Below are 21,923 nucleotides of genomic sequence, written 5' to 3'. Positions count from 1 at the left end.
TTATCCATGCAAATCCTCCCTGTGGCGAGGAGGGAATAAATCCCTGCATGTAGAGCCTTAATGTAAGAATGTTTGTTAAATACAAAATAGTGGGAAATCATTTCCAACAGCCTTCAACCCTCCTAATCTTTTATTAACCATTATGAATGGTTTTATTATTAAATCATAAGCTGGTGCTGAAGGAATTTATGGGAGGAAATTGGAGGAAGTGGCTGGGCTCTGTGGTGTTTGTGGTTCAGTGTTCAAGTGGAATTCTTCAAAGTTTGGGTTTTTTTTTTCCTCTCTCTCACTAGTTACAGTTTTGTATCAAAGCAAGCCCTAAGAGCTAATCAAATGTATAAATATTTCTTTATGCACCTGTGATGCGGATTTTTTTAAACTCTCATTGATCTTATAGAGCTAGATTTTGGTCATATCGAAGTCCATGGGAATTCTGCCCAAGAGCAGCTGGATCCCAATGAGATTTAAGCATGTGCTTGATGCTCAGTGTGTGATAGAATAGAATGTAACAGCACCATTTCCCAAGTGGGACCTAGAAGTGGATGTAGTCGAGAGGAAAACTGTCTATAGCAAATTGCCATTGGCAGAGCAAAATCCTTAGTCGTTTTCTTCACTGCCTCTCAAGTGCACTTCTAATTATTGCAAAATGTATTCGGAGGACTATAATGAAAAGCTCTGTTTTACATGCTAGAAATTAGAGGGTATCTCCCTTGATACTTCCATTCTTGAATGCTCAGCCAATTTGCAGGTGTCTTGGCCTCATTAGTGACTCTGCACTACAGCAGCAGGCTATTTTCAAATGCTTCCAAGAATACAGAGGCTCTGGCATTGCAGTGGTTATGGTTTAATGTTAACAGCACTTTGTGGACTTGGAGGGGTCATTGCAAAAGGAGCCAAAGAGCAGTTTGGGTTCCTGTACTTTTCATTTGCTGCCAACTGGCAGCGATCTGTCTTTTCTTTGTATCATGCCTGTAGCTTCTTGTATGGGCAAATTAGACCCTTCAGGTGAAGACTTTTTGTGGCAGGATAAGAAAAACTGACACTCCCCCCAGTTATCTAAGAAGCTGGAGGAAGAATGGCAAAAAAGGGAAAAAATTATGGAAAAAGAGGAAAAATAGCCTGACAAGCAATTCCCTCGCAGGAGCTGGAATCTGGGGAGCGGAGCACAGCCAGCCCTGCTCCTTGCCTGCATTCGGTGCATGCTCCCTGCAGCCAAGGCTGCCAGGCAGTTCGAAAGCACCACACCTCTGTGCATTACCTGCGTCTCAGTTGAAAGCAGACAGGAACAAAGCAGGGCCTGAGTAGGTGGAGAAGAAGAGGTGCTGTTAGTGCAGAGCTGGGATGAGCTTCCCGCTGCTGTATTACCCGTGCAAATGTGTCACTCATGCAGCTGCCAAAGTGTGCACCGTTTATGGCCAGATAACCTAGGGATTATATATATGAAAAGTAGATTATTTTACACAGTGACTTCCTGGCTTAAAATGAGCTTTATGCTGAGGTAAGAAGCTTTTGCGAGATGGTGCACAAATCATCTTATTTGCTCTCCTGTGCTTAAATAATTCCCCTTGTTTTTACAGGCCGATGCTGGCTGGATGCTCTGGAGCTTGCCCTGCGCTGCTCCAGCCTCTTTCGGCTCAGTGCCTCCAAGCAGGGGAAGGATGGAGAAATGAACTGTTCGACCGATGCAACCCACGCAGGGCTCAACAACCTCTTGCATACAAGCACCATCTCGGACCAGGAGCTCTTTCAGTAAGACTGGACTTTCCCTTCTTAATGCACAGAGCAGCCTTGCTTGGCTCATGCATGGGCATCCTTTTAACTTGAGCATAATCTAGCCAGAGTCCACTTAGGAAAGCCATTTAAAAAACAATCTTCAGGTTGCTCTGCTGCATCCGTTGGGTTTGGCGGATGTGGGGCCTGCTGTCACCTACTGTTTGAGCACTGAGGCTGGAGGGAAGCTCAGCTGCATTCATGTGCATCAGAAACAATTTTCTTCTGTCCCTTGCTTGGGCCAAAACGCAGTCTGGAGATGCTGGCAGGAAAAATGGCTTGCCTGACTAAAGACTGCAGAGTCTAGCCACTGAAGGGGACCTGGGGTTAGCCAGAGACTTGCAGTGTCTGTCTACCAGTTAGCACATATGGCTCGGAGTCTAATCTGTTTTTTAATAATGCACTTGCTGCTAATAATACTGTGTCATAGTCAGCAGACTGCACACACTGCATCCTTAGTTTTATAATTACTTTCTCTCTCTACAGGGGTTTTGAGTGGTTTCCAATTTCCTCCTTAATGCATCAGATACATTTCACATATGGGGAAAAAGTCCCTGCAGCCTTCTTCTGTTCATAGTATTACAGCAGCATTTCAGAACAACTCACATAAACGCTCTTTAAGCAGTATAAAAAAATGGCGGGGGTGGCGGGTATCTGTTGCTTATAGCTAAATAGGTGACCTCAACAGTCACTGTGGTATAGACAGTTCTTCCAGATCCCACTCCAGGGGACATGTGGTATCTATTGCTACTTCTGCCAATGTGAATTTGGCTCTTAGGACTCACAGAATTGCATCGTTGGTTAGACAGTGAGTTTTTAGGGTTCCTACAGTATGCATGGATGATGCCTAGCAGTGTAGGACCTTACCTTCTAGTGATTTTCTTAGGCTCTTTTACGAGCGTAACAACAGCAGGCATCCTAGTCCTTGTCAGATGGCAGCGTTTTGGGCTGCCCTTTGCTTTGAAAGGCTGTGGTGTTCCCAGCCTGTGCACCAGTTGAACAGCAGCGGGAGAAGAGAGAGAGATCTGAACTAGGACATCTGCCCCGATACTTGGGCCAATACTTTTATTGCACTTGGGCCTCTTCTCTAATAATTTACTTCTCTGATTTCTTTCTGCCTAAGAGAGTCTCTTAGGACTGACAGTGAATCCATGAAGGCAGTGGATTTGTTTTTCAGCTGGTGGGTGCAGGTACATAAATCCTAGATTAAATGGAGCCTGTGGCATACAGAACATGCATGCAGACCCATGGCTACTGTAAATGGCAAGTGCAAAAGATGGAGTTAAAGCAGTATTAAAGTGTTTCTCCTCTGACATATGATGCACAAATGATGATGCTGCTTCACCGTTTAGCTGTTCAGTATTAAAAGCCCTCTTGAACTACAGGACTCAGCAGCAGCACCCGTGGCAGAGTTTTCAGCAGGACACAGAACCCACAGATGGAGCCTGATTTTTCTGACAAGCTCAGATTTTAGCTGAGTCTGAGTTCACGTCGGGGATATGTGAACATTTCCCAGTGTCTGGCCATCAAGACGAGTCAGTCTCCAATCTGAGTTCTGCTGCTGGTTTTAATTTCTACCCAGACTTTCCCCAGTGCTTAAAGCCCGGGGGAGTTTGTCATTACAGGTCAGGAAGATGAGTTTCCCTGGAGGAATGAAGAACATTTAAGTACGGGAAGAAGCAAAACCAAAATTGTCCAAGTGCTGAGCAAAGAGTTTTGGGTTTGCCACTGACAGCAGCTTCCTCGCAGGGATTAAATCATTCTAATTAAATGCCTTCCCTACAGGGAATCGTACCAATTAAATTGGCACGCTGTTGTTAGGGGGGCAGTTAATTACATTTAACTCCATCTTTAAATTAGCCAAACGACTCTTGTCAAAAAAAGAAAAAGAAAAGGGAGATGTTGTATATTCCATGGAAAACAATCAAACAATCCCCCAAGGGACTTGGCAAAGGGGAATCTTCCCTTGAGCCAAAGCTGCATTTGTCTGCTGGCTGCTTTTCTGCTCTCCTGCTGGGAAAGAAGTCAGGATTATACAGTGGTGTTGAAATCAATGTCTTCAGTAGCATATAAATATGAGAGGAGGAGAACTGTGAAAGCGTGCTGCTGAATCAAGGGCTGAAGATCTCTGCAAGTCCATGATTTTAGACAAGAGGCCGTAAGAGAACTGGACACCTCTTTTAAGGCAAAGCTATATTTCTTGTTGCTTCCGTCTCTTATCTCTGGCAACCCCAGGCATCTGGCTTGTCTCCTTGTTTGACACAGAGCCAAAGTGTGTTTGCTTTGTGCAGAAAAGCAGCATCTAACGTACGGAAGTCCTGGTCATTGTTCAAAGTTTCCAGGAACTCTCCTAGAGAATAAAGCACTGGCATCAGGCAGTTCCAATACACTGAAACAGTAAATTAGTCTTGAAAAATGCCAAATCATTTGTGTTCATAGGTAAAATGGAAGCCTGCTATTGACTTTTAGCACAGTCATTCTGTCTCAGCTTTTCAAGCCTGATCCAAATCCCTTTGGAAGCCACTGGGAAACCTTTACATTGATTTTAGTTCAAGCTCATGACTTGGCTTTTGGTTTTAGCATATTATATGTATTTACTGCTGATTCTGTGTGGAAGAACAGAAGTGCTTGGCTCTACTGCAGGATGTCGCGTTTGTTCATGAGAATGAGGAGCGTCTGTTTTCCCTTTGGTTCCCCAGAGCAGCTCCTTGGCTCCGGATGTCATAAGTCTTGCCTTTGTGGTGGCAGTGATCAGTGCACTGTTTCAGTGAAATTTCATATAAATTTGACTCCCGCTTGGAGTAAATCTGGCATCCTTAAAAAAAAATCTGTTTACAAAAAGATGGTTTCTGGGGGAGTAGGGGGGGAAAAGCAGAAGAATCTAAGAGTCATTTGCTCCACCAAAACTTTGTTTCACAGATGTGAGGAAGGTCACACTTAAAAGTCATTGCTCTTCTTACAAATGTGGAATAGAAGTATGTGTTACTTCTCAGCCATGAAACATAGGTCTTATAATGAACTTTTCTTTCAAGTGTGTATACTCTATGGAGATAACTAGTTAGTGGAATATAGCAACTATATGAAAGCAGTGACATATTTAGCTGATCATTAACCCCAAAGAAATAAGTCTTTGAATTGTCAGCAACTAATACATTGACCCACCATCCAGGAAGTATCTGTGCTGAGGAATCATGGGATAATCTCTCTTGACCGCTTTTTCCTTGCCCTTCCCCACCCCTTTATTATTTTAAACTCAGACATGTGCTTAACACTAGGCTTCTAATATATTTGATTATCAGTCATTATGTTTGCTGGTTGCCATCTAAAACAAAGAGGTGAGATCCCAGCAGTACAACAATGAAGATCCAAAATGTGTAAGACCAAGTTCTAAGTGCTGGAGTATTGTGGTCTTTGACTCTCTGATTTATGGTCTTAATTTTAGTTCATGGTGAAACTGGAAATTGAAAATCGTGTCTTCTTTATATATATTTACAAATACATATATGGACATATACATTCATACATGTATATATAAATGGAGATAAGAGAAAGATTTTCTAAAGGTACAGAACACTGCAGACCAGACTTTCAAAAGAAGTCAGCCTGTTGGGCTCTTCTAGAAACTGAGCTGTGACTATCACCGTGGGGCTCGCTTGGCTTATTAGAAATCATCAGCTTATTTAAGTGCATAGTTGGAAGTATAGACCTGCTGACAAGCTGATGCTACTTCTGTGTTCAGGCTCATTTTTTTAAATCTGACTCTAACTGTCACTGCTTAATTATCTCTTAAAAAAAAAAAAAAGAGAGAGAGGGAGAATAAGTTTTGGAAATTTTCAACATTAATCTATATCCAAAACTGGATTTTGCTCAGAATAGCCATAAAGAAGACCCGTTACAGGGAGATTTCAGGCTTGACAGAGCATTCACAAATATTGCAGAGAAAAAACTTACTTTGAGAGGGAGGTAGACTACAAGAGGTAATAAAGCTCCAGGGATTTTCAAGATTCAGGGGCTGTTTAGATCCTCTGAAAATCCCTTGTAGTAGCTGGAAATCATTTCCTATTGCTCTATCCAAAGTCCTGTGTATGTCAGCTGTGCACTGAGTTTGTGTGTGGGTGGGTGTTGAAGATTCATAAGACAAAACCTAATGGCCTACCTGTATGTAAAATTGGCTGGTAAAATTGGCTTATCATGTTTGTTATTATAATATCTCCCCGTTAAGAAGACGGGGGGAGCAGCTATTATTTCCAGATTTGAAATAATTCCCAAGAGGGAAACACAGGACTTTGCATGAGGGCTTGGGCAATAAATTTTCAGAAGAAGGTGTCAGCAGCACCTGAGAGCTAGGCCAGGCCAGTAAAGAGGTGGTGTTTGTGTGAAGACGTTTGTGAATATAAGGAAAACTGAAGCCCATGCTAAATATCAGTTAGAAAAAAAGGGCATTTAGTACTTACCTTTTCAGGTCCAACTTATGGTCCATCTAATCATGTTTGCCAGGGCTGCATCTGCTTTTTCAAATGGAGATGCTATAGACCATGTGAGGGACAAATTTTGTCTTTCTCCTCATTTTGTAAAGCTTAGATCGCTGAGCATGAAGATTGCTATTCCTTCCTCACTTGTCTTTGGATGCCATTATTATCTGGCTATTCTTGTTACATGCTTTGAGCTGTACAGAGTTCTTGCTCGCAACGTTATCTGATGGCAACAAGTTACCCCGGATGCTTTGTGTGTGTGTGTGCGAAAACACTCACTTATATTGATTTTTAAATTCACCTTTTCGAACATAGGGCTGACTTAGGACTGTCCCGTTGAAATAAAGCAGTAGTAATACTGAGAAGAAAATATATTCCACAATGTCATTTTTCCCCCATATGCTACATTCCACTGATCTGTTTTTGGAAAGGCAAAAATCTCCCCTTGAAGCAAGTAATGAACTCTTTATTTCAGTTTGAATGACTCAGCCTTGGAGAACCACCACCATTTGGAGAACGATGCTTTTTCGGACAAGTCTGAGAGAGACAACGTAGAAGAGTCGGAGAATGAAACGCATGAGAACAGCCGAAAGACAAATGAAAGCGAGAGCGATCAGTCAGAAATCCATGGAGAGGTCTCCCCGGGAAAGAAAGGGACGACTTACGTTGAACAGATCTATGAAGAATTTGGGGAGGTAAATGGAAAAAATTCATTATAATCCCTGCCTATTCCTACTGAAATGTCTCCGGGTTCATAGTATTTGTTATGCAGCCTTTTAGATGCAGTTAAGAACCTGCTTTGTGAGTTCCAGTGTTTTACAGATAAAGCAATGCACAGCTTGCTGCTAAATTATGTTGAATTATCACGTGCTCTAATAATTATGCATTATGAACAGCAGCTCTGCTACCATGCTTTGGCGTGTTTCCAGGATCAGCAAGTGCTTTAACCAGTTACTGTGTTAAAGAGCCACATAGCATTGGCACAATGCTTCGTCTAGCCAGTGGGAGGGGAAATTGTTATTCCGAGCATGTACCCCGCCAATTAGGCTGCTCAGTCCTTGCATGATACAAAATATGATACTGTCTTTTCCTCGTTCTGCACAGAGCATCCTTTTTGCGTGTCCTTATGGAGCGTTTGAGCCACTTGATTCCTAAATGGCTGTTTCTTGTCGGGAAGCGATTTCTCATGTCATTTAACAGCAGGAGGGTGCGCTTATGTTGTATATAAGAGCCTTTGTTAGCTGGATGTCACTGTGACCTCCTGTGCAGCCCCAGAGCTGGGTGCTGGCTGCGAAGCAGTTTGGGAAGGCAGCGGAGGCATCTCTCCTCTCAAATCCCATCCCAGACATGCAGCAAATCATGGCTGGGATTCTGAATATAGCTGAGGAATTAAGCAACAGCAAAATGAAAGGAAGCTTAATTTCTAACAAACTACTATCAATTCTGAAAAGAGTTTTTGCCACTTGATAAATTTGTCCTAGAAGCATTAGCAGGGCAGACTGCTACTGTGATGCCTGAATGAGCTTAGCAGGCAGCGGTGTGTTGTGTGGGGGTGTGGAGGAGGAGAAGCTCTTTGTAGTGTCAAAAAAATATGAAAAACTGCCGTACAAACCCAACAGAAAGGAATAATTTTCTGCTGTACAAAGTGATGCTTTGTATAGCTTAAAATGAGCCCAGCCATAGTGTGTTTGCTTAGGTAGAGGTAACACCCAGTGCACTTTCAAGAAGTTTCCAGGCAGCCTTAGACGTTTTATTAGTTTTCTGTTGTTGGCCAGAGATGGCCTCTCCTCACCTCTCCTGAGGCACTCAGGTTGGACTGGTTGTTAAGTCTTATCCCAGCAGTGACAGCAATGTAAGGAAAAGTGGGCTGTGTGCAGTAATGGAGTTTGCTGTCAGCAATAGGCTGAGATATATCAAGGTAAGCACATGGCAATTAATGAGGTATACTGTTGTCCAAAGCTAAAACTGCCTGTAGCCTGTCTACCCCACAGTCTGTGTGGGCAGTTGAGATTTGGCTTGACAAAAGTCACAGATGCAAAGCATCACTGTTAAATTTCCAGCATGGCTTTGAAAGCTCATTTGAAAGGTGTGCACATATGTACATAGGCATTTCAAAGGTGCGTGCCTATGCATCTGTATGAATGGACATACTAGCTTTACTTTGTTTGCACCAGGAATGTGAAGGCAGAGACAAGTGTCAGAAGGACTTTAAGCTTGCAGAAGTTGGCCTAGAATGTAAAAAAAGACAACTCCTCATTAGGTAGATTCGTAACAAATAAAACTTCCTCTTTCCTAAAAGCTTTTAGTTTAGCAGGTAAGAAAGGGTTGAGGGTAAGGTACTTGAGGGAAAAGCAAACCAGAAATGACTTGAAGTTATTCTCTTCCTCCTGGCCCTTCTTCTCCTTCTCTCTCCATCCTTCCCTTCTGCAGTGATTCACTTCAAGTACGACCTTGCACAGGAATTTCCACATAGAATTAATTTATATTGCCAGCACATGCACACATGAAAACCTGGATAAGTAATGAAAGTTGTGACAGACCCATGAGTATTGTAAGCCCTAGCAGACACTGCAGTACTAAGGCCTTTAGTTTTGCAGATGCCCCTGCAGGAAAGGGTTTTCTTGCTTCTCCCTTTTCCCATCACAGACAGGTGAATCGTCTCAGACGGAAACTGTCTCAGAGGAGAACAAGAGCCTGATGTGGATCCTGCTGAAGCAGCTGCGGCCAGGCATGGACCTGTCCCGGGTGGTGCTGCCCACCTTCATCCTGGAGCCTCGCTCATTCCTGAACAAACTCTCTGACTACTACTACCACGCGGACCTGCTTTCCCAGTAAGCAGCGCTCAGAGCGCACCTGGCTGGGGCACGTCTCTTATTTGCAGCAAAACAGGCGACAGTGTGAGTCTGGCGCTGGCAGAGGTGTGCTTGTACACTTGAAGGGCTCATGAATAATACGCAATAATATGCAATAAATCAAGCCGGACAGCAGCAGCCAGCATGTGACCTTTTAAAGAGGGACCGCTACCAGTGAGGGGCGAGGAAGCAAGGAAAGCAGTTGAACTCCGGACAAAGCTGTCTTTGCACACGCACAAGTTGATGGGGATTCGGCTAGTTCCCGCAAGCGTTTTGTGGCAATGCTATGCCACCTCCTGGTATACCAACGTACAGAGCCCTCGAGGATGGGGAGCAAACTGTAGAAGAGTTGTTGAGCGCTTCTGTCCCAGAAAGCAATATAATTATGTTGGCTGATAAATAAATAGGAAACATCTTCTAACACCATTGGTCAGATGCACCGTGCTGGGAGCACCAGAGTAGAAAATAGAAAATGTTATGCTTGTAAATAGGACCATCTTTCTCAATGAGAGAGGCTTGATATATTTTAAAGTCCATGTGTGCAGCACTGGTTACTCCTGTTTACTTCACTGCCTCTGGGTTATTTTAGAATTATAAGGTATTTTCAAGCTCTCTTTGTCGTATTTGCAACATATGACGCTCAGGAGATGACTCTTCTCAGTGCTGAGATCTGAGGAAACTGAGAGATTTGAAGGTTTTGTTAAATAAACCTCTTTGTGGTATGGATGCTCCTTCTATATATGTTTTGCAAGAATTTATCCAGGTAGATTTTCAAATCTGATTAGGTCAGAAATACAAGGAACCCTACTGTTACATTTACTTCCTGTATCATCTTTGGGTGGGGGTTGGACCAGATGACCTTGAGAAGTCCCTTCCAGCCTAAATTTTTCAATGAAATAAATCTTAGTGGACTGAAAAAGGCTATGTAGTACACCACCTTTAAAATCATTTTACAAAGAAGGAAACAAAATGAGATCTGTCTTTGATTTAGAGGGATAAGTATTATTGGTTTTATGAACCACACTGTACTGTTTGCTGTAACTAAATGCTAGTGTTAGTGGCAGTCCTGCGTTAACATACTTGAATGTATTGCCAACCAAGCTTGATAAACCCCAGTATTTTTATTAGGCTTTTTGCAGGAGTGCAAGGTGAGGAGTGTCACTTCTTGAGAGTTTATGTGTGTGTTGCATGATATACCTCACTAAGAAACCAATTTTTGCTGGCAGACACCTTTTTCACTGTCAGCAGCACAAAAGTTAATTTCACTATTGTACTGGTGAAAGACCTTTGAAATTAATGTCATTATACTGGGATAAAATGAACGTGACGTGAATGGTATAAAGGGCATGCAAGTAAATATTTTATGTCCTGTCCTGCAGGGCTGTCCTTGAAGAGGATCCATACAGTCGAATGAAGCAAGTTTTGAGGTGGTATTTGTCAGGCTTCTATAAGAAGCCAAAGGTAAGGGGATGCATAAATTTGGGATGTAATAGACATTGAAATCTGCTATGGTTGTGCATTTCTTTATTGCCTTTCTTTTGACTGTTTACCTCTTCTATTGTTCTAAAGATTTTGCCAGTTAATTTTAAAACTAAAGTTGTGTTTGATATCAGGGTGGAATTAAAGCAGATGGTAGAAGTTTTCATATGTAAAATAGTGTTGATTCACTCAGAGCTTTGCACTGGACAACTAAGAGGCAGAACTAGTCATCAGGAAGTGTTTTTTTCCTTGGATGCAAGATTTTTATCTTAGCTGAAAGCAGGTCTCTTCTTCTTTCTCTTTTCAGCCCTGTTAGAATCATAGTGCCACATTTCCACATCAGTATGTACCTGCTGCCTGTAGCCATAGAAATAATAAATCTTGGGCATCTTTAAGACTTTGCCTAGGCAATATCAAAGATTCAGGTGGCAGGAATAGCAGATGGATCCATAGCTCAGGTGAAGAGGTCAGAGCAGGAGGATGTACGTAACCAGTTCTTAGGTTTGATTCTTGTGATTGACTTGGATTAAAACATGAGAGGGAAAATTCTTACATTGTTTTGTGACCACCACTGTAAAGTTGGATTGCAAATCTTCGTTTGTATCAGGTTTTGGTCGCTTTGTTTTTCAGGGAATAAAAAAGCCATACAATCCTATTCTGGGAGAGACGTTTCGTTGCTGTTGGTTTCACCCTCAGACGAACAGTCACACGTTTTACATAGCAGAACAGGTAAGTCGCTTGATTTGGATGCCCAGGTATTACAAACAGACCTCTGTGCATAGGACCACCTTCCCCATCTCACCCCAGGAGAGTAACTTGGAGATTTGTGTATACATCCGGAGTGGGACATGGAATAAAGTAGCTGCTGGGTTTTTTTGCTCTTTAGTTTTACGAAGATTACTGATACCTTTGGCAGGGGTTCAAGACTGAAAATGCAAGTATATATATAACATTGATTTATTATCCTCTTCAATAAAGTCTGTTTCCCTGGAATACTATTGCCTGTTTATTGCTAATAAAACACTGCTGTGGTTTGGGTTGCCGCTGTCAAAAAGGGCATAGAACACCTAACCAAATTATTGTTAGACATGCCATTCTGAAGGCTTATCTCCATATATGTGAGGATGAAAGAAGGGCAGAACTTGCAAGTAAACTGGCTTTGCGAAATTTAGTTTGATATTTGCATAGGTAACGAAGGGATCTGAGGACCATGTGGACTTTGGTACACAGACTCCCCTGTTTTATGTTACGTTTTTTTCCTATTTAATCAAAGAATTATTTTATTCTATTCTATTTTATTTTATTTTATTTCAGCCTCTGCATCCCTTTTTATGGAGGTTATTCGGATGGTGTCAAAAAAATTCTGCCATGAGCTGCACTGTGATTTATCACCTTGAAAATCTGACAGTGTACATGTGGGCCTAAAATGACCTCAGATGTACAAGGGAAAGAAAATATGGGATGAGGAAAAGGGGTTAAGCAGGGCCTCTGTTGCTCATGTGTAGTGATCCTTCCTTTAACACTGAGGTTAATGGTGTGGATGGGGCTTACAGGACCTTATTCAGTCCCAGGGCCTCTGCCTTGTGCTTTCCCTAGAGCTGCTGCTTGAGGCTATGTGTGCATCCATCACTCTGCTTAGACTGTAAAGACTGCTACTGATGACATATGGCTGTTTTTCATCTAGGTCTCCCACCACCCGCCAGTGTCAGCCTTCCACGTGAGCAATAGGAAGGATGGTTTCTGCATCACTGGCAGCATTCTGGCAAGGTCCAGGTTTTATGGTAAGACATGAGGCCTATGCGTCTTCCAGGTGACAATTGTGGCACTGGTTTTGTTGTGCTTTTCAACCATTCCTGAGCGTATTGAGGATTCAGAGCAAAGAAACGCTTAGAGCATCTACCACCAGGACACACTAACTCCTTGTCTGGGCTCTGCTGGCTCACCTCCACATTTCTGCCATCTCAGTGGGAGATCATACTGACATTTATTTAAAAAAATAAATATCAGCTAGAAATCTTGAGGGCTTTGAAAACCTGGTTTTCAGAAAGGAAAGGTTCACGTGGATTTGTGGACATTTGATTGTCAGCCTACTTTGCATGCGTTCACAAATCAGGCATTTTATAGCAGTCTGATCATCCAGCTGACTTTTGCAGCAGTCTCTGTATAAATGTGACTGCTGCATTTATTGAGCTCTCAGATTTCAAAGAATTGAACCCTAGAGCTTCAAAATGTCCTCAGATCTATTAATCTCAATGTCCTCCAGCACAGCACAGCTGCAGGCTCTGAAGCGGTGTTGTTATTACTTAAAATAGTGTTTTTAGCTAAGACAAATACTTCTCAAGTACTCTCAGGTAAGTGTATTTGCTGAAACACTTGTAAAGAGTCATTGCTGCCCTCGGACAATTTGATGTGTTATTTGGGATCATATGCAATTAGAGAAGTTGTGAGAGCAGAAGAAGGATCTGGAAAACTTCGAAAGCATTGGAAGTGCTTTCTTCATCCTACAAACTGCTCATCTCATCTACTGTCCTTTCTGTGACAGGGGCTAGATGCTGGAGCAAAATATGAGTCCTACTGCGCAGAGTTTATTAAAAGTGCTGCCTCCAACAGTAAATGATTTGCTGTGTCCCAAATTCTTAGCATTTCCTATCTCTTCAGTCACTAGAGACCTACATTTGAACGTAAATGTTTTTCTAAAGTAGGATAAGATGAATGGCCATGTATAACATGCTTTTTTTAATATTTATGAATTTGTTATTTTAAATTCTAGGTAACTCACTTTCTGCATTGCTGGATGGGAAAGCGAAGCTTATGTTTCTAAACAGGGGTGAAGATTACATCATTACTATGCCATACGCTCACTGTAAAGGTAAGTTACGACTATTTGCATAGGATGCCAGAAATAAATAGAAAGAATAATGTAGTGGTACCTTACTAATTTTGCGCTGGCTCTCTTCTTACCTCTCAAACACTGGGCACTACAGGTCCTGGTAGTTCTGGGAGGCAGCTGCTCCGTGCATGAGCCGTAGGGCACAGAAGGGGACTGGAAGTTCTCACCGAAATCTTTCTGGTTTGCCCATGCAGAGCTGAGGAAATAATTAGGCCCACTGGAAGTTAGTTTTAACACTATATAAAAACTAGAAAATACTCCATATATGTACTGCAGTTAAAGTCAAGATGGAAAGAATAAAAGTTCATTTCCAAGCCTCTGAGATTGTAAAGTTGTTTTAATGTTAACATAGAAATTGTTTAATATGTTTTCTGATTTTCTGAGAATAAAGAATTAAAAAATCCTGATTTCTCTTCTGATTTTTCTGTTAATCTAACTGTGATATTCCTCAGTGAATCAGCCACCTCAGTGAGATTGATACTTAATATTATGTGCAAGTACAGAATTGGCTTTGCTCTGAACATGCACTGAAGCCTGGGGAATGGCTACTGATTCACTGCTGTAACTCTACATTTCTCCTTAGCAAGCTAAGCCTAGGTGGTGTTTGAAAAGCAGTTGTAAAATCACTCCTGCAGCAGCTCAGTCCAGTTTTCACTTTTGAATATTTTTCATTTTGGTATGTTGATCTGTAAGCTAATCTTTATGGAGTTTAGCTACCTGAAAATGGTAGCTTCCGTAAATCATGCCTTCTATGAACTATTCATATGCATAAATTTTTCTGTTGACTTTTTTTTTTTCTGCAAATGACCTTTTCAGAAAATGACAAGCATGTGCAAAAAGGAGCCCCTCCATAATTGCTAGTCCCCCTAATTTTGCCTGAAGAAAGTGTACTGAGTCTCATTACAGCTCCTCTCTGCCCCATGGGAGAAGCAGCTGGGTCTGTTCACGGACAAGCATAAATGAAGTTGCTGGATGCAACTTAGTTATTCTTCCTCTCCCAGCATCAGCATGCCGCAGATGCACTCTCAGCACCTCTCAAGCCTTTCCCTAGGTGGGGTAAAGAGTGGAAAAGTTAAGACTTGGGAGAGGATTCTTCATGCTTAGGCTAAGCAGCCATTTCCTAGAAACTTTGGTCTCTGTCTTTTCAAAATTTCAAGCCAAGTGACAAATTTTACAGCCTGTCAGTGAGAGCCAGTCTGAGTTCAGAAAACAGGTGACTATTGTTGCGGACTCTTAATTCTCTTTTTTCCCCCCTTTCAGGAATTTTATATGGTACTATGACAATGGAGCTTGGAGGGAAAGTTACCATAGACTGTGAGAAAACTAACCACAAGGCAGAACTGGAATTCAAGCTAAAGGTAGGAGACATCTTTGGCATAGCTTTCCCATAGCTGGCCCATTCCTGTCCTTGCAAGAACATACAATGTGCCTTGTGTTTCTCAAGGCTACAGGACCTTGTCTTTATGGTGGTGCAAGAGCCTGTTTTCAGGCAGCTGATTTGGAGTGCCCAACGTGCTGAAGAGCTGCACTGTCATTGCCTTGGGCTGACTTGTTCGTGTAGCAGTTTCTTTCCCTGGATAGGCTGGGCGATGCAAATTTATGGTAGGCAGATAAAATGAAGACACCTTTAGACATTCCTACAGTTGTGTGCGCTGAAACTTGTGAAAGAAAGGCTTTATAGTTCTGTCCTCAGCTAACATAACGTGAAGGATTGCTGGAGGTAGGAGAGTCCTTTGCAAACCACTTTTTTCTGGGGGCAATAATCATTTTCCCTCTTTTATTTGCTCTTACAAAGTGAACTGTTTCTCCGTATTCATCCTTGACGTTTTCATACACTTATCTTTAAAGGCTGTTCTTCCCACAGACTTGACACACTGCATTGAGGCCAATGGAGTATTTCCCTGACTTCAGTCCTTGTCATATCAAACTTACAAACACTTCAGAGCCCAAAGTGCAGACCCTTCTTTTCTGGCTTGGAAACAAGTTGCTTCGTCCAAACAGGACTCAGAGAAGTCCCTGTAGCTTAGTTGCGTGCTCTGCTCTGAGTGTTTCTTAGTCATCTTTTTCAGCAGATTTATGAGCAATTAAAGGTAAACCCCATGATTTTGTTAATAATTTGGATGTGTACCAATTTTCTGCTGGATTGTGTACGTTGATTCTTGAGATTCTTTTGGTTTTTTTTTCCAAAAGTGTGGCCAGAAATTTATTCATGTATTTTTTTTTTAAGTTCCTCTGCACAGACTTATTAGAAAATAGCAGCTATAGTGTCTAAAGAAATATTGCATGGTAGAAATGGAAAAGCTGGTCACTCTATCACTTCTGTTTCCTGTGCTTGGCAGGCAGGAGGTGAGGGGAATTTTCCATTGTTGTGAGAATCTTTTCTTTTCCTTGACTCTGGAAATACCCTTTTCTTTTTTTAATTGCTGCTGATGAGAGCACTTCACACTGAAGACCTAATCCAGATGCAGCCATCAGTAGTGCCACTCTACTGTTGCTGTCCCATAAATAAGAAAAGTCACCAGATGCATTAGTGCTGCTGCCTATCTTTGGACAAGGGTGCAGGTATAGCTGTGTAAACTCGAAAGTGATTCTAGACAACAGAAAGGACTTGCCCACTTATATTTATCCTGAAGTCTAACTGTCAATAAATGCATTTGCAATGAAGGCAAGGCCTTGCAGTCCTGAATGTTAATGTACTTGAAGGCCTGTCTCTCTCTCCGCAAGGGATTTTGGTATTGCAAACACAAAGGAGGAGGAAATAATGGCAGGTAATCAAAATCCACGCTAAAGTTCATCTTGCCTTTCCCCAGAAACAATGGAAATCAAGCAGGTTGCAGTTTCCTTCCCTACTGCTGTGTTGCTGCATTTGGCTCCCTTCCAGTTCTCACTAGACGGATCATATTTTCTGGGTTTTTTTCCTCCTCTGACAGCCCTTCTTCGGTGGCAGCACAAGCATTAATCAAATCTCTGGGAAGATTAAGTCAGGAGAAGAAGTGCTAGCAAGCCTCGATGGACACTGGGTAAGGACCAATCGTCACAGTTGTTGATGGTGCAAGCGCGGTGGCGGCGGCCGCTATGCCTCTGTGGTCTTACCCACCTCGAGTGCAATAGCTCAAAACATTTGCACCTGCCTGGACCAAAGCTGGAAGTGGTGGGGGGTGTTTCTGTTGCAGCTGGTGGCTCTGTATTGAGGGTCCAGGGCTTATAGCAGGCAGAGATGGCTGTAGACAAGCAAGGACAGGTTGTTCACCTTAAAGTGATTGTGAAAACCATGACGCTTCCTTCTGTCTTGTTGTGTCCAATACTTAACTACCAGCTAGCAGGGTATCAGGGAAGATGGGTCTTTAATTCATTATTTTCAAAGCAAGTCCATGTGGTAGAAGATTATTATTCTCCTGTTCTTGAGGTGAAGGACTAAGATGCAGATGCTGTGAGGCTATATTGGTATGGACAGCTCACGATAGTCATCAGACCAGCTAGCACCTTTGCTCGCCTAGCAGCCACGTGTAAAGGGCTCACAGGCACCCATAAGCCAAAGCCCAGCAGGAATAAAGTTACATGGTGAAGGATGTAGCCTAGAGCTGTGGTTGGGAGCTCCTCGTAACTAGGCTGGAGACTTAGGTATTTATCTTATCTGCCTTTAGGCATCTACATCTTCATTACCGTGAAGCTTTGCTCCCTTTCAGCTCTTGGAAACTGTCAGTTCTGCAGCAAGATTTGTCTCATCTTAAAGTAGGCATTTAAAGTAGATCAGGTGAAACATGCCTGGATAAAGCCTTGTAGTGAGGTCCCAAACCACAATGTAGCCCTTGAGAGAGCAGTCTCCTAGAAGCACAGCTGAGCTCCCTCCCCTGGGCAATCACTACTTTTTGTGTAAAAGCTAATGGCCATTCTGAAATTAAGGAGATTTGCGCTTTCCAGATGTATGAGAGGATATTTGCTTCCTGTATCTGGGAAGCTTTTCCGTTCTGAGCTCCCTTTCCTGCCGGATGCATCAGGGCAGTTGTGGCCTGTGCTGGGCTGCGGATCAGGTTGTCAGCGGCGGTCCTGGGAACGCTGCCCGAAAACACCGCCCACAGAAGCATGTGCTCGAGTCACTCCCCTGGGATGACATGTCACATGGTTGCATGCCACTCAGCCTTCTGTGTTTGGGCTTTATGAGCCTGAAAATCATTTATTCCTCCCTGGCTCTTTGTGCTGGTTGTTTGTCGTGTGCAAAATTAGAATGAAGTATAAAAGAAGTTAAATGACTTTGAAAGAGTGGCTCTGCAAGACGCTGCTTGAGATTGCATGCGGTGAATGGAGCAGTGGCTAGGCGGTGGTGGAAGTGTTGTTTGCCAACGATGCCAGCGTTGTTTGTTGAACTGAAAAGTCACCAAATAAAGAAAAGAAGCAGATCCCAATGCTCCTCAGCCCCAGGATCAAAGCAGCCCTTGAGGGCTTTTATACCTGCCCCTTAGAGATGCCCATAGTGGTTTTGGGTTGTTGGGTTACATCCAACATCAGCAGCTGGGGGCTCTTGGGGCCTGAGCTCCTGCCCTGAACCTGGCACCTGGGACATGTCAGAGGAGGTCCTGCTAGGGACTTTGGGAAGGGACAAGGGCCTCTCGGGGCTGATGGGATTTCAGAGCTGAAGAAATGGGAAATGGACTTTGAAAGAGAGCCTGTCTCGGCAGAAAGGATCTTCAGAGGGGGACAGGGACATGCATCAGGGACTGCAGCAAGGGAAGAAATGGAACAGCTGAGGTGCAAGGAAATGAGGCAGTGATGGCAAGGCTGATATCCGTGCCCTAAAAATAGCGTTGATGATGCTCAGACCACATCCAGGCAACTGAACGGTGCTGATGCCCATGCTATTCAGCAAAGGTAGTCGTCCAGTTCATCCCATTCATAGGCACTTTGAAGTACTTAGTGAAATTCAGGAGCAGTAACAGAAAAACCTGGCTAACCGGAAAAAATAATGCGGAAGAGTAGCTCTGCTTTCTAGAAAGGATGGTATTTTGGTAGTCTCTGCTAAGATTTCAGTAGGGAAGAGAAGAAGGAATGGAAAAGAGTTTGGGATCTTGTTTACGTATGTATGCTGTGGGGTACCTGGGAGGGATAGCATGGGAAGGAGAGCATGTTAGGGTATCCATAAACACACTTTTGTGGGGACAAACTCTTGACTAACAAGAGGAACTTGGTCTCTTTCTAATTCTTCTCTGATGAATTTGGCCAGTGTTTCAGGGAACGCCTCCCTCATTTTAGAAACTCTCAGGAAGTGTTCAATGAGACTTGATGGAAGATGAGAAAAAACAGCCTTCTGACCAAGTCCGACCTGTCACCATCAGCTGGCAGCAAGTTTCCATTTGCTGGGGCTAGTTTCTGCCTTACGTTTCTGACTGTCTCTAACCTTTTCACTTAATTTTCTTTCTCAGGATGGGGAAGTGCACATAAATGAGCTGAAAAGCGGTAATGTGGAAATGTTCTGGAACCCAACGAGTGAAGTGCGAAGGCAGAGGCTGAAGCGCCACATCGTGCTGTTTGAGGAGCAGACGGACTTTGAGTCAGAGAGGTAGGGAGTCCTGCAGACTGAGTCCTTCCCCTGCAGGGACCGAGCAGGATGGTGTGGGCTCTGATTTCCCAGTGTGTTCCTGGAAAGGCAGTGACCTCGCTTTGCCTGCACATATTACCCAGCCATCGACCTGTTTTGTTCCATTTTAATAATTCTGGGGTATTTCCATGAATTACTGTTCTGAAATAACCAGGTAGCTGGGTTGAGAAATGGTGGAGGATACTTTATATTTGCTAAAATAACAACTCTCCCCGGACCCCAGAGAACATGAATAGACTCTCTTACAACTGCGGGAACTTTTTATGAAAGGGTAAGATGTTAATCTGAGGTTGGCTGTTGTGCTAAGAAGTATTGTTTCAACTGCAAGCTCATAAAGTAGATGCAGGAATCACGTGGAAAGTTTTGGCTTGAGCAGAGCAGTAGTTTGAACCACATAACAGGATTTTGTGAGGGAACATAATTAAACAGATATTTAAGCCTCTCTCAGCTGATGTTTCCAATGCAGTGCGTGCTGGATTTCTTAGGTTAATCCAGATTTACCTAAGAATATGGTCACGGCGTATGGTTTAAGGAATGGAAGGAAGGATTCCATGGCACAAGGGATTGCAGAGCAGCCTCGTGCTAGTGCCAAAGGAGCCAGTGCTTGGACAAGAACAGCTGGAGCAATGTCATGTGACACCATATTCAAACCAACTAGTCGTGCCATCTCACCAACATGGTTATCCAACACCAGCTAATATCCCAAGCCAGTATGTGCAGCGTGCTGCCTGGCTCTGCATTATTTAGGCCATTTGCCTGTGGACATCTAACATGGGTGTTGCCATATATCACACTGAGAAGCTTCCCCTTTGCATAGGTAAAGAGAGGGATTGCATGACAAAAAAATACACCTGAGCATTGAGTGTCATCTGGACAGCGGTGGTCGTTAAGAGCAATGAAGACTGTGTGTGTACCTTACACTTGTGCAATGCTGTGTGCAATCTTCTGAAGAAGTTTCTTTTAAAAGAGAAGAGAAATATCAGTCTTGAGGACAAAGAATCTCCATTTCTCTCTTTACCAGGGTACTGCCAGAGAAGACTCCCTTTGCTGTGTCAGAGATTAGTAGCAACATGCGTGCAGATGAAGGAGGCAAAAGGAAAAATTTTCAAGATCCTTAATAGACATGCCACCCAGCTTCATTATTATACTGGCAGCTGCAGGAATAAATTAACGTGTAATCCAGGTTATGTGCTGCCTGAATTGCTTAGTCCTCTCTGCAGTGCCGGAAATCACCTGTTTACACATACACTTGACAGTTTTCCAAGCTCATGCCTTTATGCAGCTCACCATGGAGGGTCTCATTTGTGTGGCACATGCAGCTCTTGATGGAGTCATCTGCGCTCGTCACACAATTTTGTGCTTTCCTCTGTCCCTCTGTATTCCCTGAATTAGAGGAATGGCTCTTCACACCACTGCATTATTTTCTCAGGCTGTTATTTTGGGTATTTCGTAAGCCCCAAAGCTCCTCCTCCACGCCTGCCACTTTGAGTTGAGTTTCCTTCCTTTGTTTCTGGAAGAAAAGATTCATTCACAGGAAAATGGGGAAAGTGACGTGTCAAATAGGACAGGAAAACGTTCCTCTGCCTTCAGTTAATTATGTAAGAAGCTGCTCTTTTAGAAGTGTTGTGTTAACTTACGGTGATATAAATACGATGAAATCTCATCAGTGTCTCTTTTAAATTAAGAGCTTCACAGCAAGCTCTGAATTAAATGCAATAATGCATCCATCTACTACATGGAGAACCGGTGTTTTATAGAGCTGGGAATACTGGGATAGCCTGGATCAGACAATGCCTATTCTAATTACTAGACCATCTGGTAAGGTTTTGGAATAGCTAACTGCTAATCTCACAAGTATTTCCAGTCTGAATTGAAGATTAGAGTGCTCTGATTAGAGGAGCTGTTGAGAAGACCATCACATTTTGGCTATAGTGATAAGGAGGTAATGATTTTCTCTCATAAAAGGCAGATCCCCTCTTCAAGGCAGAAGCTCAGTGTGACATCATATGACAGATTAGGTATCTTCCTGCACCAGAAAACAAGTGCAAGTGAAAGCCTCTGAACGTGCTTGCAGCTTGTGAGCACAAATGCACGTCCAGTTATTGCAGACTGAATCAGCTTCCTACTGGTTACTAATCGTGCCTGGAAATACAACTTGGCATGTGCAGCTGCAAGGCTTGCACACAAATTCCTCTACCAAGGCTTCTAAACTTTGAATGTAAAGGCTGTGTTTCAGGGATAGAGATTAACACAAAAGCTCCTAGACATACATGATTGAAAGGACCAGGAAGATACGAGTCTCCATCATACATCCATCACCTCTAAAGAGGCCACTGACCTCAGTAAACTGAGCAAAACTTTTAATGAATATTATAGGTAATGTTATCTAAGGGAAAGTTCACCTGTTCTTCAGTAGATCACTATATATAGCATTCATCTTTGCCATTCTCATAGTATCCCTTTAATGTACAAGTCAAAACGGAGGCTAACTAACCCTGTTAGGTTCCTCTAGAGCATCAGTACACCAGAAGAGCATCTGCTAAGGTTCCAGCTGGCAAAATACATTGCCATTTTACGGAGTTTTACTTGCTTCCCTGTTTATTTCTAGGCTTTGGCAGCATGTTACTAGTGCAATAAACAAAGGCGATCAACACAAGGCGACGCAGGAAAAATTTGTGCTGGAAGAGGAGCAGAGAAATGCTGCGCGGGAGCGGAAGGAGAACGGCACAGAGTGGAAACCACTGCTCTTCCGGCACGACGCTGTGACTAATGAATGGCGCTACAAATACGAGGAGTGAGTGGTGGGGTTGGGGGTTAGGAGCACACCTTGCTGCTCAAGTCCCTGTGGATGCAAGCAAGGTTGCAGG

The 21,923-nt window shown here is 43.0% G+C and overlaps 1 protein-coding gene across 13 annotated transcripts in view; it reads left to right on the top strand.

Annotated features, from left to right (window-relative positions):
- Nucleotides 1-21,923, top strand: part of OSBPL5 (oxysterol binding protein like 5) — a 134,534-nt gene that overhangs the window by 108,260 nt on the left and 4,351 nt on the right. For all 13 annotated transcript variants that reach the window (XM_068944842.1, XM_009674447.2, XM_068944840.1 and 10 more), the window contains 11 exons: nucleotides 1,578-1,749; nucleotides 6,718-6,937; nucleotides 8,889-9,073; nucleotides 10,474-10,555; nucleotides 11,204-11,302; nucleotides 12,258-12,354; nucleotides 13,344-13,442; nucleotides 14,724-14,821; nucleotides 16,394-16,483; nucleotides 18,881-19,017; nucleotides 21,665-21,850. In XM_068944842.1, coding sequence (XP_068800943.1) covers nucleotides 1,578-1,749; nucleotides 6,718-6,937; nucleotides 8,889-9,073; nucleotides 10,474-10,555; nucleotides 11,204-11,302; nucleotides 12,258-12,354; nucleotides 13,344-13,442; nucleotides 14,724-14,821; nucleotides 16,394-16,483; nucleotides 18,881-19,017; nucleotides 21,665-21,850 — 1,465 coding nt within the window. The remainder of the gene's footprint in view (nucleotides 1-1,577; nucleotides 1,750-6,717; nucleotides 6,938-8,888; nucleotides 9,074-10,473; nucleotides 10,556-11,203; nucleotides 11,303-12,257; nucleotides 12,355-13,343; nucleotides 13,443-14,723; nucleotides 14,822-16,393; nucleotides 16,484-18,880; nucleotides 19,018-21,664; nucleotides 21,851-21,923) is intronic.

The sequence above is a fragment of the Struthio camelus genome, chromosome 5 (genome assembly GCF_040807025.1).
Source record: "Struthio camelus isolate bStrCam1 chromosome 5, bStrCam1.hap1, whole genome shotgun sequence".
Lineage (NCBI taxonomy): Eukaryota > Metazoa > Chordata > Aves > Struthioniformes > Struthionidae > Struthio > Struthio camelus.
This window is presented reverse-complemented; position numbering and strand designations above follow the sequence as displayed.